At 38.6% G+C, this 16,883-nt stretch overlaps 1 protein-coding gene across 1 annotated transcript in view; it reads right to left on the minus strand.

Annotated features, from left to right (window-relative positions):
• Positions 1 to 16,883, minus strand: part of COG5 (component of oligomeric golgi complex 5) — a 488,722-nt gene that overhangs the window by 15,452 nt on the left and 456,387 nt on the right. Inside the window, exons 18-19 of the mRNA XM_058296542.1 lie at positions 11,645 to 11,905; positions 5,636 to 5,712 (exon numbers count right to left, since the gene is read on the minus strand). Of these exons, the coding sequence (XP_058152525.1) occupies positions 5,636 to 5,712; positions 11,645 to 11,905 (338 nt within the window). The remainder of the gene's footprint in view (positions 1 to 5,635; positions 5,713 to 11,644; positions 11,906 to 16,883) is intronic.

The following is a 16,883-nucleotide window of genomic DNA, read 5'->3' on the forward strand; positions in this document are numbered from 1 at the left end:
CATGTGCAAGGAGTGCGCCCCGTAAGGAGAGTTGCCCTGTATCAAAAAAGTGTAGGCTGCCTAGGAGTGGTGCCATGGAGAGCGGACACATGGAGAGCGGACACAGCAAGATGACGCAACAAAGAGAGACACAGATTCCTGGTGCCACTGACAAGAATGGGAGCGGACACAGAAGAACACACAGCAAATGGACAGAGAGCAGACAACAGGAGTGGAAGAGGAGAAAAATAAATAAATAAATCTTTAAAAATATATATATATATTAAAAAAAGAGACATAATAGCCTAATCGTAATATAGCAAATCACAAATCAGGTTTTCTCATACTTTTTGCAATAATTAGTTGTTAATATCATTCAGTATATTAACTGATTCAGTTAACCATGGCCCCATTTTATCACCCAGCTGGAGCTGTTTTGTCATCTTACTCAAAGTAAAGGATGTTACAGGAGTTTAATACAGTTATTTTTAAGGTACAGACATAGGACTGGTAGATTGGCAACCTCAGGATCTCAAAACGTTTCATCTCTTCCATGTTTGATAGCGCAAGACTCTAAGGCAAATTACTTAGAAACTGTTTAAAAGATTCAAGCTGATTTCAGATATCCAAAGAAGGTATCTGAAAACACTTGTGATCCCACCTCAAGTTTTTCTGAAACCCACCTCTGGTACAGATTGGGCAGTAGTTCTTCATTAGGGAAAATATATAAAGCAGGCTGATATGTAAGCAATAAAAATAAAAGCATCTTTTATTTGTCCACTTGCAAAAGGCAATGTAAAGCATAAGACTCCCCTCTCAACCAACAGTACTGGATTCTTATATTTCAAGTGACATTATATCTGAATTTTCTACTACCAAAAGCTTGGATAAGAGGTCAACCATTCAAAGGCTATATTGATTATATCCTTTTGATTACTTATTGATTAGATTCCAGTATTGATACACTTTTAAGAAAGCTGATGCCTGGACTCTATTACTTTATCTTCATAGAAATATTGAAAGACCATAATATGCTCTTGGATCTTAGGGATACTTTATATCAAGGCTTCCCTTCTGGTATGTTATTGTCATAAACTGGCTAGAAGTATGCTAAGATATAGTCACCTCAGCCCTCAGGGTTGGTCACCTTTCTGAATATATACATTTTCTATGTGGACCGTGATGTGAGGAAATCTGGGAAATTATGGATTACATAAAAAACAGTGATAGAAGCTCCTATTCATTAGGCTATTTAATGTTCCTTAAAATCTGAATTGATAAAATCCTATGTAAGTGTTTAGCACTGAAAAGAGTATTTTCTCTCTTAAATTGGTATAGTCTTAGATTGTGAGTATGAATTAACTCATTCTTTCTCATTACGACCTTGTTTCTAGGAAGCTCAACACTAAATTTTGAGCTGAACCACATGAGCTATCCTCAGTTTAAGTTATGTACTACATTTACAGTCATTCCTTGCCTTTAATCACCAAACTCAATTCTTTTATTTCACAATTTCTATATTTTTGTTATATCCATATCTTGGAATGTAACTTATGAGTTTTGAAAGTGGACTGGATTGAATACGATGAATGAATGAAAACTTCAGGAAAGGATGTCTATATAATTATGAACTTCCTGGCATTACTACTCAGTACATTATAAAACCAGTAAGATCTGCCCTACCAAGATGGCAAAGTGAGATGCTTCAGGAGTCCATCTCCACAGAAGATATGAGCAACCAGCAAGAATTGGCAAAAACATCTTTCTCAAAGCTCTAGAAAACAGTTTAAGGACTGCAATAATGGAGTGAGCACCAAGTCAAGAAAAAGGCTGCTTAAAACCAGTAAGATCTTGTAGTATCCTAGCTGGCCCCTCTGCTACCCTTCACCAGCTAGGTATGGAGCCAGTCCATGTTCCTAGGATGGGTCCCTGCTCCCAGTTCTGGGGGGACCAGAGGAACCGTCATATACATAATGGGAACATGTATGTCTGGCCCAATCTGTCTGAGGGACTGGCTGTCTCAGAACTTGCCCTGTGTGTAGAGAGGACAGCTCAGTGAATTTTCCTACAGAACATTGTGGGAGAACAGTCAAGTGGCTGCCTGGGGCAGGGACTGCTGGCTGTAGGATATATAGCGCAGTGCCTGGACTGTAAGGAAACTTTCCTAGAGAAGAGGGGATATTCATATCCACATAAATGAATGAATTCCCAGGACCACATGTACATGCCCAAGACAAGAAGAATGCACAGAAAAGATCAGGGTGGTACACTTTGATCTGTAGCTATTCTCTGAATTTATATGGATAAGCCCTAAAGGATAGCACTCACATAAGTCAATCTGCAAATACAGGGAAGGTGTTCTCTTTTTTCCTTCATTTTGTTAGCTCCTAGCATTGAAGGAAAGATCTGTTGTAATACCAGCTGGATACAAGTTTAAGACACAGATGTCTCAGACTCTAAAATGCCAGTGATAACATTAAAATATCAAAATGTCCAGGTTTCAATAAAAGGGTACAAAATATACAAAGAAATGAGAAGTGATGGCTCAAGCAAAGGTGAAAATTAAAGTCTCAGAAGCCATAAATGAGGAGGACCAGACCTAGGAGATATCAAAGACTTAAAAAATGGTCCTAAATATACCTAAAGACCTAAGGAAAACCTGGACAAGAACTAAAAGAAATCAGGAAAATGATAGATGAAAACAATGAGAATATCAACAGAGAGCTGGAAATTATGAAAAGGAATTAAACAGGTGAAAATCACAGTAACAGAAATAAAAAATTCCCCAGATGGGCTCAAGGGCAGATTGGAAATGGCAGAAGAATTGGTGAACTTCAAGATAATTCAAATCATTCAGTCTAAGGAGCAGAAGGAAGAAAGAATGAAGAAAAGTCAAGAGAGCCTGAGGAACCTGTTGGACACCATCAAGTGTCCCAATTTCACATTGTGGGAGTCTCAGAAGGATAAGAAAGAGCGAAAGGGGCAGACAGAATATTCAAAGAAATAACAGCTGGAAACTTCCCAAATTTAACAAAAAACATGAACATACACATCCAAGATGCTCAATGAACTCCAAACAGGATAAACCCCACAACACTCAGGCCTCAACATATTATAATCAAACTGTTGAATGCCAAAGATATAGGAAGTATTCTGAAAGCCACAAGAGAGAAACAACATGTTGCATACAAGGGAACCTCAATAAGATTAAGTGCTAATTTCTCGTCAGAAACCACAAAGTCAAGAAGGCAGAGGGATGACATTTAAACTACTGAAAGCAAAAAAATGCCAATCAAGAATTCTATATCTGACAAAACCGTCTTTTAAAAATGAGGGTGAGGGAAGCAGACTTGGTCCAGTGGTTAGGGCATCTGTCTACCACATGGAAGGTCCACGGTTCAAACACCAGTCCTCCTTGACCCGTGTGGAGCTGGCCCATGTGTAGTGCTGATGCATGCAAGGAGTGCCGTGCCACGCAGGGGTGTCCCCCGTGTAGGGGATTCCCATGCGCAAGGAGTGCACCCTGTAAGGAGAGCTGCCTAGCGCAAAAGGAAGTGCAGCCTGCCCAGTAATGGTGCTGCACATATGGAGGGCTGACACAACAAGATGACGAAACACAGATTCTCGTGCCGCTGACAACAACAGAAGCGGACAAAGAAGACCATGCAGCAAACAGACACAGAGAACAGACAACCGGGGTGGGGGGAAGGGGAGAGAAATAAAATAAAATAAAAAAATCTTAAAAAAAAAAAAAAATGAGGGAGAGATTAAAGCTTCCCAGATAAGCAAAAATTGAGTGAGTTTGCCTCCACAGGCCTTACAAGAGATAATAAAATGAGTTCTGTATCTTAAAGGACAATTGACACTAGATTGAAGATCTCCAGTGAGGATAAAACAAAAGGGGTGAATATTAAAGTTAGGACTATTGCAGTTTTGGTTTGTAACTCCACTTTTTATTTCATACAGGATTTAAAGGCAAATGCATAAAATGCAATGAAAAATCGGTGGTTCTGGACTCATGATGTATAAACATGTAAATAGTGACAAGAACTACATAAAGATGGGAGGATGAAGTGGTGTAGGAACTTAAGTTTGGGTGTATACCAATGAAGGTTAAGTTGGTCTCAAAGAAAACAAGATTGTTTCAGATTTAGGATGTTAAATTTAAGCCCCATGGCAACTACAAAGAAATATCAGAGTATGCAAGCTCATAGGGACAGAAATTAGATTACAGGTTGCCAGGGGTGAGGAAGCAAGGGGAATGGTGAATTAATGCAAAATGTGTATAGGGTTTCTGTTTGGGGAGATAGGAAAGTTTTAGTAATGGAAGGTGGTGAGGGTACCACAACAAAAAGAATGTGATTAATCCAACTGAATGGTAAGCTTGGGAGTGGCTGAAATGGAAAAGTTTATGTGTATATATGTTCACCCAATTAAAAAAAAAAAGAGCGCAACAATAGAGACAGTGAGAAATAAAGGTAATACATGATCTTGGATAGATTAAACAATGGATGGAAGAGAAAAGGCTCAATAAGATATTGAGACACAAGAAAAAAATTGGAATATAGATTGTAAGCTCCACAGCAAAAATTTCTTGAACTTGGTAACTACATTGAAGGTGGGTACATAAGTGAATATCCTTTTTATTAAGAAATGTATATGGCAGCATTAAGCGTTCAAAGAAAATGACATACACAATCTACCTTCAAGTGTTTAGACAATGGACTGATAGATATATGGTTAGACAGAGAGATGGATTGATAGATTAATGGATGGATAAAACAATATGGCATATGTGGTATGTATTAAAATTGGTAGATCTGAGTATCTGGAGTTTATGGGTATATTGCGGTGTTCTCGTTATGGGCTTAATATTACTTTCATAACTCTCCTGTAAGTTTGAAAGCATTTCAAAATAAAAAGTTAGAAAAAATTTTTTTAAAAGAAGACTGGTAGGGGGAAAATTCCCCTAGTAAGAACATAACTGGGAAGTGGATTGGCTCAACTGATAGAGCGTCCGCCTACTACATGGGAGGTCCAGTGTTCAAGCCCTGGGCCTTCTGACGTGTGTGGTGAGCTCGCCCATGGGCAGCTCTTATGCGCGCAAGAAGTGCCCTACTATGCAGGGGTGCCCCCCACGTAGGGGAGCCCCACGCACAAGGAATGTGGCCCATAAGGAGAGCCACCCTGTGCAAAAAAAAGTACAGCCTGCCCAGGAGTGAAGCCACACACAGAGAGCTGACGCAGCAAGATGATGATACAAAAAGAGATGCAGATTCCTGGTGCCTCTGACAAGAATGCAAGCGGACACAGAAGAACACACAGCTAATGGACACAGAGAGCAGGCAAGGTGGGGGGGGGAAGGGGAGAGAAAGAAATAAAAAATAAATCTTAAAAACAAAACAAAACAAAACATAATAAAACTTACCAGAAGAATTTTATGAAGTATAACTGAAAAAAACAACAACAACACAAAAACCCAAACATACTAATTCTATATGGGTTTCAGAGGTGAATAATAACTTTTAAGATGAAGTATATAGTTTTCATTGCTGAATATTGGCAGTTTCATCTAGTTCAATCTAAATAGGAGAAAAGGATTCACATTCTAACTGGATATAAATATATTAACAGAGGTAATAGAATTATGTCTTACCTGAATGATCTCAGCATTCGATAGGACTTTCCCAAATCAGATACTCGTCTGCAAAATGGACCCACAGCCAATTCCATCTGAAATGTTAAAAGACACTCCATAGGTTTTTATTTTGGAATTCAGGACACACCTGGATCATGAAAGTTTTAGCTTGCAGTAAACTTTGTTTTATCCAGGTTGTGAGGCAAGTTTCAAAGGCTAGTCAAATTTATGAGAAGGCAAGAATATAGATAACTTCTTTATTAATTTACTAAAGGGGCACAAGATGAGACTAATAGTTCATGAAAATAGAAAACAATATTTTGATATGTTATGAAAAGGAAATTTAGATATTTCCCCAGGAAATATCAGAAAAGGGAAGATTTCCAAGACTGGCCGTGTGTCTATACTTTAAGCATCACAAGTCTTTTTATGATAAAGGTAGATAATTTCAGTTTTTATCAGACAGTGTGATCCAAGTGATTAAAAGCACTGACTCTGGAAGTAGCACTCTGCATCAGAATTACAAATCTGCAATTACTAGTGTGTGACCCTAGAGTTGTTACTTAACCTCTAAGCCCTGGTTCCTCATTTGCAAAATGGAGGTAATAATTCATGCTTCAAGAATTTTGCAGATTAAATAATTCCATAAAGCACTGTGTTTGCTAAATGTTAGCAATTATCAGTATTTTTAATAATTCCCCCTTTAAGTTATTAATAAATTAGTTTGCTCTCTGACTCAAGAATTTTAGCAAATATTTGTTTTATTTCTCTTTATTTTCCTTCTTTAACTAGAAATTCTACTTGTCATTAATTGGGATTTTAGGCTACCTGTTCTTTATCTACAAAGTTCATTTGCGAAGCTTTTGCATGCATGGCCCTAAGATAAAAACTTTTTCTACTCTTGCTATAAATAGGATGCGGATGAAGAACAGTTAAGAAAATATCTCCAGTGGTGCGGTATCTTTCTTCAAGAAAAACACAGGAAGGGACATGAGGTTTCTGTCCTGCTGCCCATGTTTCTGAAAACAAAACAAAACAAAACAAAAAAAAACTATTCAAAATCTCCTTGCCATTGAAAGACTATGGAGACAATCACTCACATAACAAATATTTCTGACGCTCTGTTTACTGCCAGCCATGAGTTAGACATGGGGATAAGCAGAAGAATTAGACTGTCTTACCTTCAAGGAAGTCTCAAATTTTATCAAGAAGGGGATATTTATTTTTATTTATTCATTTAAACAACATGATTATTATTCAACAAAAGCAAAAGAAAGGTATGTGTATATGTTAGAGATTTGCAATAATTAACAAGCTGTACCTCGGTTTCTCCTAATATGTACAGGGAAAAAGGTAAACCCCCTACCCCGTGTGGCACTTTTCCACAGGTTAAACAAAGGAACCCCATAGAGACAGGAGTAAAGGAAGACAGAGATCTTCACCATCTGCATATCAGAGGGAGATAGAGATCTTTACTACCTCTACCTGCATGTCAGAGGGAGGTGGAGACAGAAAACTTCACTGTTTACAAACCCTTTAAAACGTTACAGATCAAAAGAAACATTTGCTCCTGCAGCATTCCAAGAAGCCATAGACTCCCTCAACCCGTCCCACTACCTCACTCAAACCCTCCACCCCCCTCCCACTAACTATCCTTTCCCACCTAGGAAAGTTCTGTATAAATTCAAGTTCCCCCCTTCCAGGAGTAGGCTGAAGTCTCTCTTCAGACCCCCTCTGTTGGGAGAGCTTCTCAATAAATAAATTCTTTGTTTATGGTCAATCAGTCTCCGTGTCCCAGTAAGAGCCGTATTTTCTCCAACAGTATATACAATCTGTGTAATTACTACAAAACAAAATGATGTGTTATATCAAATGGATTAAGGGAGAACTGAAAGGCAGTTTCCTCAAGATGGGCTTGAAGGATGAGCAGTGGCTAGGTTAATTTCCCTCAACAGATAGAAGACTGAGTATATATCTTATTTCCCAGAGGGAAACTAACGTGGCTAGAAAACTCTAAAGTACATGAAAATAAATAAATAAAAAGAGAAAAATCTAAGGAAGAAAAGTAAAGATTTCAGCCAACAGTGCAAAATGGGAACAGGTGCAAGCTGGAGGACTCACAAGACTGTGAAGGGCTGTTTTTTTGGGACTTGCTTAGTATATTCACTGGCTGGGAGTTGCTGGTTTCTTTCAAAATGTATTATTTGCTTTACACTGAGCACAAGGTAAAAACTTGAACATAGTGTATCTTTGATTTGGTAATATCCATCATATACCTAACTGTATATATGTGATTTTTTTTACACACTAAAATTTTGTGAAGTATTTTTCATGAAATGTTTGAGGCAGTTGTTTTTTCAATTTTCCTAGCGGAAGTCAACTGTCTTCAAAGATTAAACCAAACAACTATGTCTTAGTTCTTGAGCCGGACTAAATGTTAAAACAAATAACTGCTAAGGGAAAAACTACTACATGTGAGACTACGGTCTCACGTGGCTGAGAAATCTATGACGATGCTGGGTATTCTCCATTACAGGATAATTTTAAATTGTTAAATGTTTAAAATAATTTTTTCAGCCTAAAAGGATCAACAGGGTATTGAAAATCATTTTCTTCTGTCAGAATTCCATTAGGCCAATGCTTCTAAAGGGCAGGAATCTTTTTTTTGGAGGAGGTGACCCTGCAAATTAGCTATGGATAAAAAAATGGCATGAGCCACTGCCTCTCTCCAGCCCTCTTATTTGCAGAGAAGGAGTGGTCAGCTTCAGGCAGGGTGAACTAATTATATAGCTGCTCCATGCCCACTTCAGACAGTTGGTTAGCCACAGGGCATCTTTGGATTCTCCTAGAGTCCTCTTACCCTGATATTATTCAGAAGAAGAAAAGGCAACAGGAACTAGAACAGGAATTAGAATCTTGATTATTTTGCTTTCATTTCTAAATTTATATTATCAAGCAGAGGGAGAAATAGATATAAATATATACTTAAAAAGAACCAGATGATCTATAAATAGACACTGCTGGGAGCACCACTGATTAAATGATTTATTGCCAACTTCAACAGCCATCCTTTCCCTCAGGGAAGAAAAGAGGAGGACGGGTGAAGGGAAAGTTTATTTCAGAGGGCTGTGTGGACAAGTCCTCAAAGAGATTCTGAGTCAGCAAGACCCCAGTGGTCTTGGACAGGGTTAGTGCTTTCAGGGCTGCGGTGTGATTAGTGTAGACACAGAGGCCATGTGGTCACAGTAGGGAATTAATTACCTGCAGGAAACCACCTCATGCCTCTGACCTGGATTCCTAAGGGAGGGCTGTATGTGGAGTACTTCCCTTGCCATAAGCCCTCTGGATGGCACCTGCAATTACTTTCTCTTTTACCTGTGTAACAAGAAGTTAAGATTCTTAAATCTTATAAACGTTTCATTATTTGTCTTTGTAACTGGAGTTTATTCCAAATAACCAGCATTCTCCAAACCTATTCTACTGGTCCCTCCTTGAGCTTTCTCTTTCTGGTATTTATGCCAGAATAGTAGCACTTTTATTTCAAGTATACTTTTCAAACCCATTGAGTATTTGTGCATTCCTGATTCCAGTGAGCTCAATGGCTTTGTTTAATTCTGTGTACAAACTGAAAGAACTTTCAATAATGAGGCAGTCGAAAACTATTTGTCCCTAGTTAATGTCTGTCATGAACATAAGGGTAAGGCTATTTAAGTATTTTGATTGGCCCTAGAAAGATACTTCCAGCCAGGGATGATTTTAAAAACTGCGGTGTAAAAACACCCGTATTTGGAATTGTGGCAAGAAACCAAGCCAAATCAAATCTCAAAATTAACAATTAAAACAAAACAGAGATGGGTCACAATATGAAAGCTGGACAATTTCTGCTGAAGTTACTAGTCACAAATATGACTAAGATGGTGCCTCTACCTGTCTTTCATATGCCCTTGACCTACAGGATCACAGCCATTCCCTCAGTGAGTAGTGGGATGTTTTGAACCTGTTTACAAAGGTAAACAAAGGACTCTGCTTCTCTCTACCATACTGACTGCAACAACCAAATGCCATTGCAGGGCTGACAAATAAATACACTCAAACTGAGTAAATGCTGTGTATGTAAATATCTTTGCAGTATTTACAAAATGGAAAATAGAAGCCTTTGAGCCTACGTTGGTAATAATGACTGATATGTTTCATTTACTTAAGGGAAGGCACACGGGAAAAATTTTGGTTTATTGGGCAACATGTCTTAAGAAAGAAGGCCAAATAAAATTCTGAATAACGCAGTTTTAGAAAGATGGGAGCTCAATTCTGCCATGGATGCTATGCATTTTGAGCAGATACTAGCTGCAGTAGCAAGGGCTAAAGGACAATATTTTCCAACTTTCAAGACTCATAAGGAAACATATCATCAAAATAAAAAACAAAAACAAGAAACCTTCTTTCCTACAGTGTGCTCATTCTGGCCATCTCCTGTTAGGCTGCTACTCTAATTGGTCTTGAAGTGCTGCCTCCAGGAAAGTGACTCAAGAACCAGCTGGAGCAGAATGCAAATAAACTGGTGGGGGAGGGAGCCCAGGAGAGAGAAGATAGGAAAAGAAAAACAAAATTAAGGAGGAAAGGGGAAAAGGAGACTAGACACCCATTTGAGTGTAGCTTATGATATTTTAAACAAATAAGATCAGGTTACTACATTACTGTGTTTTCATTTCAATAAGTAGTCTGTAATAACAATATGCTCACTATCTATATATAATTCTTTTTAAGCTGAAGTTTATTTGTAATTCCAAAGCAAAATGTACAGGAGCCTAAGAATGAAGTTGATAAAAATGAAAAAGGTAAAAAGAGTCACAATGGTACATTTACATTCTCTTCTCATGCTGAGGCTAAAACAGGCATATTTCCCAAAGAAAGGCTCTTTTCTGTGGTCTGGTGGCCACAGGCACTATTGAAAATGACTAACTGCAGTACCAATAAATATGCAAAGAGCCTGGCTCTGGAAGCATTTAGGTTTGCATTACTTGTTTCTTTTTGTAAATTGTATCATGTGTGAGATAGCATTTGACAGCCATCACCCTGGTGCCAGCAGTCCAAGTCCTTGCCTCAGCGCCAGAATAATGCATAAAGATATGCTCCCAGAAACAGGAATAAATATTAACATTAACATTTATTCATCTTTAAAAGCAGGGAGGATGTGGCAAACCATTATGAATAATCCATTTGATTAACTATTTGGATTAGTGAAACTAACAGGTTTGAAAGAAAAAGAATTCACAGCTGACATGCTGCGTAGATTAGAATCATCTGTTTCTGAAGTTTTTAATGAAAGTCTTTGCCTTTGATACTACTGAAGCATTTTTAAAAATATGTCTAAATGACAAAGAAAAAGAAACTTTCTAGAAGGGCTGGTTACAGTTTTGCTATTTAAATAAATGTCGGATAGCATGAAATGATTTCAAGTCTGGCCATAGACAAGAAATGTACTCTATTTACTAGAGAAAGACCAAATAATCAGATTCTCTATATACCTTATCCACTGAGAATCTAAGTAAATTAAAATACTGTTCCAGAATGTTGAGTTAGTCACTAGAAGATTACAGATATGCTGGAGTTCTTTCTCTTTATCTGACAACAGACAGCTCTTTCCACTATTTGAAAGCCTATTTTATTACCTATGGTATTTTCCAGCAAAGTCACTTAATTTAGTCCTATCAATATTGACCCTGTGGGAGAATAACATAGAAAGAACCACCGTATTATGTAAAAGTGCTTTATTGTGCAATGTGCTACTTAACCTTAACCTGAAAGTACCAAAGATGAGGGATGATTATTAAATACAAAGAAAAAAACCATCTGGTATGAAAGTATCTTTAAATACTTCCTATTTATTTATTTACCAATGAGGTTTAAATGGGCTTACTTTTCTTCGTGTGCAATTCTACAACACTGGAAAATATTTTAGTCTCTCATTTAATAAGACAATGTTGAGGTGGGAACATTTTTTTCCTTTGTAGCTATGTATCAATTTACCTGTGCAAAATCAGCTGCAAGCCGCATTTTTCCACCTTCTCCAAGAGGTCTTATGAGACTGGCATTGCGGATAAAAAGTTCAATTGCTCTTTGGGCAATGGCTTCAGTGTTGTCAAAGACAAAATCTAAGCATTCAAAGTGTTTAAAGTAGTCACTCATAACTCTAGCAATGAAACCTTGTAGCTCCTTCATGTAAAGAGAACAAGGCACATCAGGCTTTCCTAAACTGGATAATGACCTGCAAAAGAAAAACAGCAGCCAATTTCAGCATCAATGCACTTAATTGTACTATTTGATTCCACCCCCCCCCCCCCCCCCCCCCCCGGCCTGGCCCACTGCTGGCTTCTGTTTCAATCTTGTACAATTTTTTACCCTTAATGATATAAAAGGTATCAATTATTTTTGCTAAGAGTTAACATAAAACAGTGTTTATATTCTAGACTGTTTTTAGATGCTAGAAGGATAACTGAAAGAATTTTAGAATCCATTTGCCTAAAGATTATTAACAATGAAATACACAATTTTGAAAGATTCAAATCCACACATACTCTATGACCCCTTCAAGGTCTCTCCCAGCCTTACAAGTCTCAATCCACTGAAAGGTTTTGCTTGGTAAGTGAATATATCACAATGAATCCTGAAACAGCATTTTATAATTTGCAATAGCAGAAGATGTTGTCTGCCCTCAAACAAATTCTTGGCAAAAAATATCTCTGCTCTTGTGCTATTTAATCTGATCACTCCAATAGCAGAATTCTGACTATGGAATTAGTTATATAACAAATACATGACTAATGGCATAAAATTTTTTTCCTCCAGATAATGAGGTTTGGAAAGGCTTTAATTTTGATCAACATAATGCCAGCTGAAACTGTTCCACAAAACACTCTTCATAATTTATAACTTTTCTTTAAAAAATATTAAGGGGGGGTAGATATGGCTCAAGCAATTGAGCGTCTGCTTCCCACATGGGAGGTCCAGGGTTTGGTCTCTGGTGCTGCCTAAGAACAAAAACAAACAACAATAAGCAAACAAATGAAAAAAACAACTCTAGAGAGCCAATGTGGCTCAGTGGTTGAGTACAGGCCTCTCACATTCGAGGCCCGAGTTTAATCCCCGGCTCCCATACCTTAAGAAAAAAAAAATTAAACAAATGTGATATATTTATAGAAAAGGAGAGTGATACCAAAATCTCTCAGAGGAGATTACTGGCTAGATAATGCTAAATCTTTTTTAAAAAGTAGGTTGTGTTTTCATATTCTGAGAATGACATGGAGAAACTGGTGAAGGTCTAGAGAAGAGCAACAGATATGACTAAAATGCCTGAAGTGAGAAAATCAGATGAACTCAGTTATTTTCAAGTATAGCAATGGTTCTTATACATAGGATGCTAATCAGTTGTCCTCCACTCACAGAAGCAGAAAGAAATAGAGAAATTAGGCTTTCTCAAGAGATTTTGTCAAGTGTAAAAAGCACGTCTTAACAAGGGAAAGGCCAATAAAGGATGCACAGTTGAATATTTCTGTTGGCAGTATCACAGGAAGGACTGTGTCTGGGTAGCAGAGTACAGGGAGGGACTTGGTAAGTGAAGGCAGTCTTCAAGTAGGGTTTAGTTTTCCAAGATTTAGAACACTGTATGGTCTAACTTGATTAAGGTCTGATCAGTCCAAAATGCTATGTTGCAATCTCTTTTACATCTCCTTATGCTTTTTCAAAAGCATAGTTGTTATCCTGTTACGACTCTGGATGATTGTCGCAAGGATTTTAATCTGGTAGGTTGAAACAATTTCCTTAAGGATTAGAAAACAAACTAAAACAATTACCATAAGCATGTATCAATATATAGTAAAATTAAAATGATGTATTTGACAAACATTTTGAAATATGTATTATCAACTCTCACTCACTGAGGAGTAGAAATTTGATTTAAAAATTACTAGAATGTAACCTTAACAACTGCTAAAGCTGAGTTTTACTAATTATGTCACAGTCTTTAGTAAAGAGGTTCTCAACTGATAGAGTGCAATAGCAGCTGTACAGAAACTAAGGGTCTTTATAATGGCACCCTATCTATAGAAATTGAATGTAAAAGGACTAACCCTATGCACAACTGAGAAGTGGTAGGTTCATCCTCATGCTGCCAGTCTTTGTGTCTTACCCTCATCAATGGTATTTATTCCTCACTTCAAGGATCTAGGATCCTTGTGCTTTTAATGTGTCCTCCTTCATTCAAAACTGTAATCTGGGAAGTGGATGTGGCTCAACTGATAAGAGCGTCTGCCTACCATATAGGAGGTCCAGGGTTCAAATCCAGGGTCTCCTGGTCCATGTGGTGAGCTAGCCCATGCACAGTGCTGCTGCATGTAAGGAGTGCCATGCCACGCAGGAGTGTCCCTTGTGTGGGGGAGCCCCATGTGCAGGAGTGTGCCCCGCAGGGAGAGCCACCCCATGTGAAAAAAAACGCAGCCTGCCCAGGAGTGGCGCCGCAACACGGAGAACTGACGCAGCTAGATGATGCAACAAAAAAAGACAGAGATTCCTGGTGCCGCTGAGAAAGCAAGCGGACACAGAAGAACACACAGCGAATGGACACAAGAGAGCAGACAACCGGGGTGGAGGGAAGGGGAAGATAAATAAAATAAAAATAAATTAAAAAACAAAAAAACAAGAAAACTGTAATCTGACATGAGTCATTTTACACTAAATGAATGGGTTTCAATGTACTATGTCAATCAGACATTCATATCATAAGGTTTCTCTAACTTGGAAAGATACACGGTACTCCTGTTAAATATTTTATTTTTTAAATCATTTTTTTTTTTAAGATTTATTGATTTCTCTCCCCTTCCCCCCACCCCACCCCGGTTGTCTGTTCTCTGTGTCTATTTGCTGCATCTTCTTTGCCCACTTCTGTTGTTGTCAGTGGCATGGGAATCTGTGTTTCTTTTTTTTGTTGTTGTGTCATCTTGTTGTGTCAGCTCTCCGTGTGTGTCACCATTTCTGGGCAGGCTGCGCTTTCTTTCGTGCTGGGCGGCTCTCCTTACGGGATGCGCTCCTTGCGTGTGGGGCTCCCCTATGCAGGGGACACCCCTGTGTGACAGGGCACTCCTTGCACGCATCAGCACTGAGCATGGGTCAGCTCCACACGGGTTAAGGAGGCCCGGGGTTTGAACCGTGGACCTCCCATGTGGTAGATGGATGCCCTAACCACTGGGCCAAGTCTGCTGCCCTGTTAAATACATTTTAAATACCAGGAATTTTTATGGAGGATTACTTTTTATGTAGCAGGGGATTCTGTAGCCATACTAGATAGAAAGTTGGCCTAGAAGGTAAGCCTGATTCATTCCTTTTATCTGTAAAAGGTATGGAGGATCTGGAAGTAGAAATGTTCTCTTATTTTTCCAAGTGGGAACCCTGGGGCCTGGAGCTACTGAAAGGTGATTGAATATTTCAATCCAACTTTACCTTGTATTTCAAATAAGCCAGATTTATATGACATAATATGACAGAATTACCAATAACAAGGTTCTAGAAAGTGGGAAAAATTACTGCCATGGGGGAAGTGGATGTGGCTCAAGTGATAAGGCCTCCACCTACCACATGGGAGGACTCGGGTTTGATCCCTGGGACCTCCTGGTGAAAAAAGAAGAGAAAGCGTGCCTATGTGGTGAGCTGAGTGTCTGCACAGCGAGCCAAGTGCTCATGTGGTGAGCTGAGGGCCTGCGTGGCAAGTCGAGTTGCCCACATAGTGAACAAAGTGCCCATGCAAGTGCCCTCATGGCGAGCTGAGTGCTTGTGTGGTGAGCAGAGTACTTGTGTGGTGAGCCGAGTGCCCACATGATCATGCCCAAATGAGTGCCTGCGTGGTGAACCAAGTGCCCATGTGTTGAGCCAGTGCCTGCGCAAGTGAATCATGCAGCAAGATGATGATACAACAAAAGAGAGACGAAGGGGAGAGTCAAGGTGAAGCACAGCAGAGACCAGGAACTGAGGTGGCACAATTGACAGGGAACCTCTCTCCACATCAGAGGTCCCCAGGTTCGAATCCTGGTGAATCCTAGAGGAGAAAAAATGAGAAGAGAAGACAAAGAGAGAAAGAGATACAGAAGATCTCACAGCAAATGGACACAGACAAGAAAAACTGTAGGGTAGGGGAGGGGGAAGGAAAAAAAATTACTGCCATGGGAAGAATGCACTAGTGCTCCGTATCCCTGCAACTGCCAAGCACAGAGAATGACTAGCAGAGGAATCTCAAATGTCTGCTGTATATATACTGAGATGAAATGGAGCCATTAAAAGTCATTTGGGGAAAAAGATAAGGACAATGTCATGTACTTTAAAAATAATGCTTCATAATTGGGGCAACCTATCAATATTAAGCAAACTGGGGAAAGCATACCTGTTTGGGAAACCGCTTTTCAGTTAATGTCTATATGTGTTATCTGTAGCCTCTAGTAGCTACTTACCAATATAATTACTGAAGTACATTACCACTTTTTAATTTTATTTTTCTCTTTATTTTTTTAATGTTACATTAAAAAAATATGAGGTCCCCACTCTTAACAGGATAAACCTTCAAAAATCACCTCTTTTTTTGCCCCCTTTTCAGAAGCATTCATGATTAGTCTAATTGAGACATCTCAGATCACTTTAGAACAAAATCTAGTTTCCTCCCAAATACTGTAATTAGCCGTTTTACATTCCTATTTTCTATTGAGTTCCAACTACTCCATTTTTTGTAGAATTCACTTTACTATTCTGTGCTTCATATACTGATCTTTTCACTCTTCAAAGGATACTATGTAAAGGAAATGATAAATAAGTTGAAAAACTAAAGGACAGCACAATAATTACACAATTTTTAAAATACAAACAGCCCTACTAGTGGATAGAAATTTAATAGAGTAGAAATCCTTAAACAACATGAATATTAAAAAACAGGTTAGTTCAAAATTTGTAGCTAACCAGGTTCCTAGGAATATAAAAACATGTGCCTACAACTGAAAGCAGGAGAATTGCACCCAGCATCCATGTGGAATCTAAGCCCCCTCTTGATATAGATGTGGAGTGGACATAACCATTCTAAGGTCCACAGGATGGAGGAATAGAGCATGGATCAGAGCGGACTTACTGATATTCTATTCATGAACTATTGTGATTAGTAATCGAAGAAAATGCAGCATTGGTGTGGAGAAAGTGGTAGCTGCTGCGGGTAGGGAGTGGGAGGAAGAGATGTGAA

The sequence above is a fragment of the Dasypus novemcinctus genome, chromosome 5 (assembly GCF_030445035.2).
Source record: "Dasypus novemcinctus isolate mDasNov1 chromosome 5, mDasNov1.1.hap2, whole genome shotgun sequence".
Lineage (NCBI taxonomy): Eukaryota > Metazoa > Chordata > Mammalia > Cingulata > Dasypodidae > Dasypus > Dasypus novemcinctus.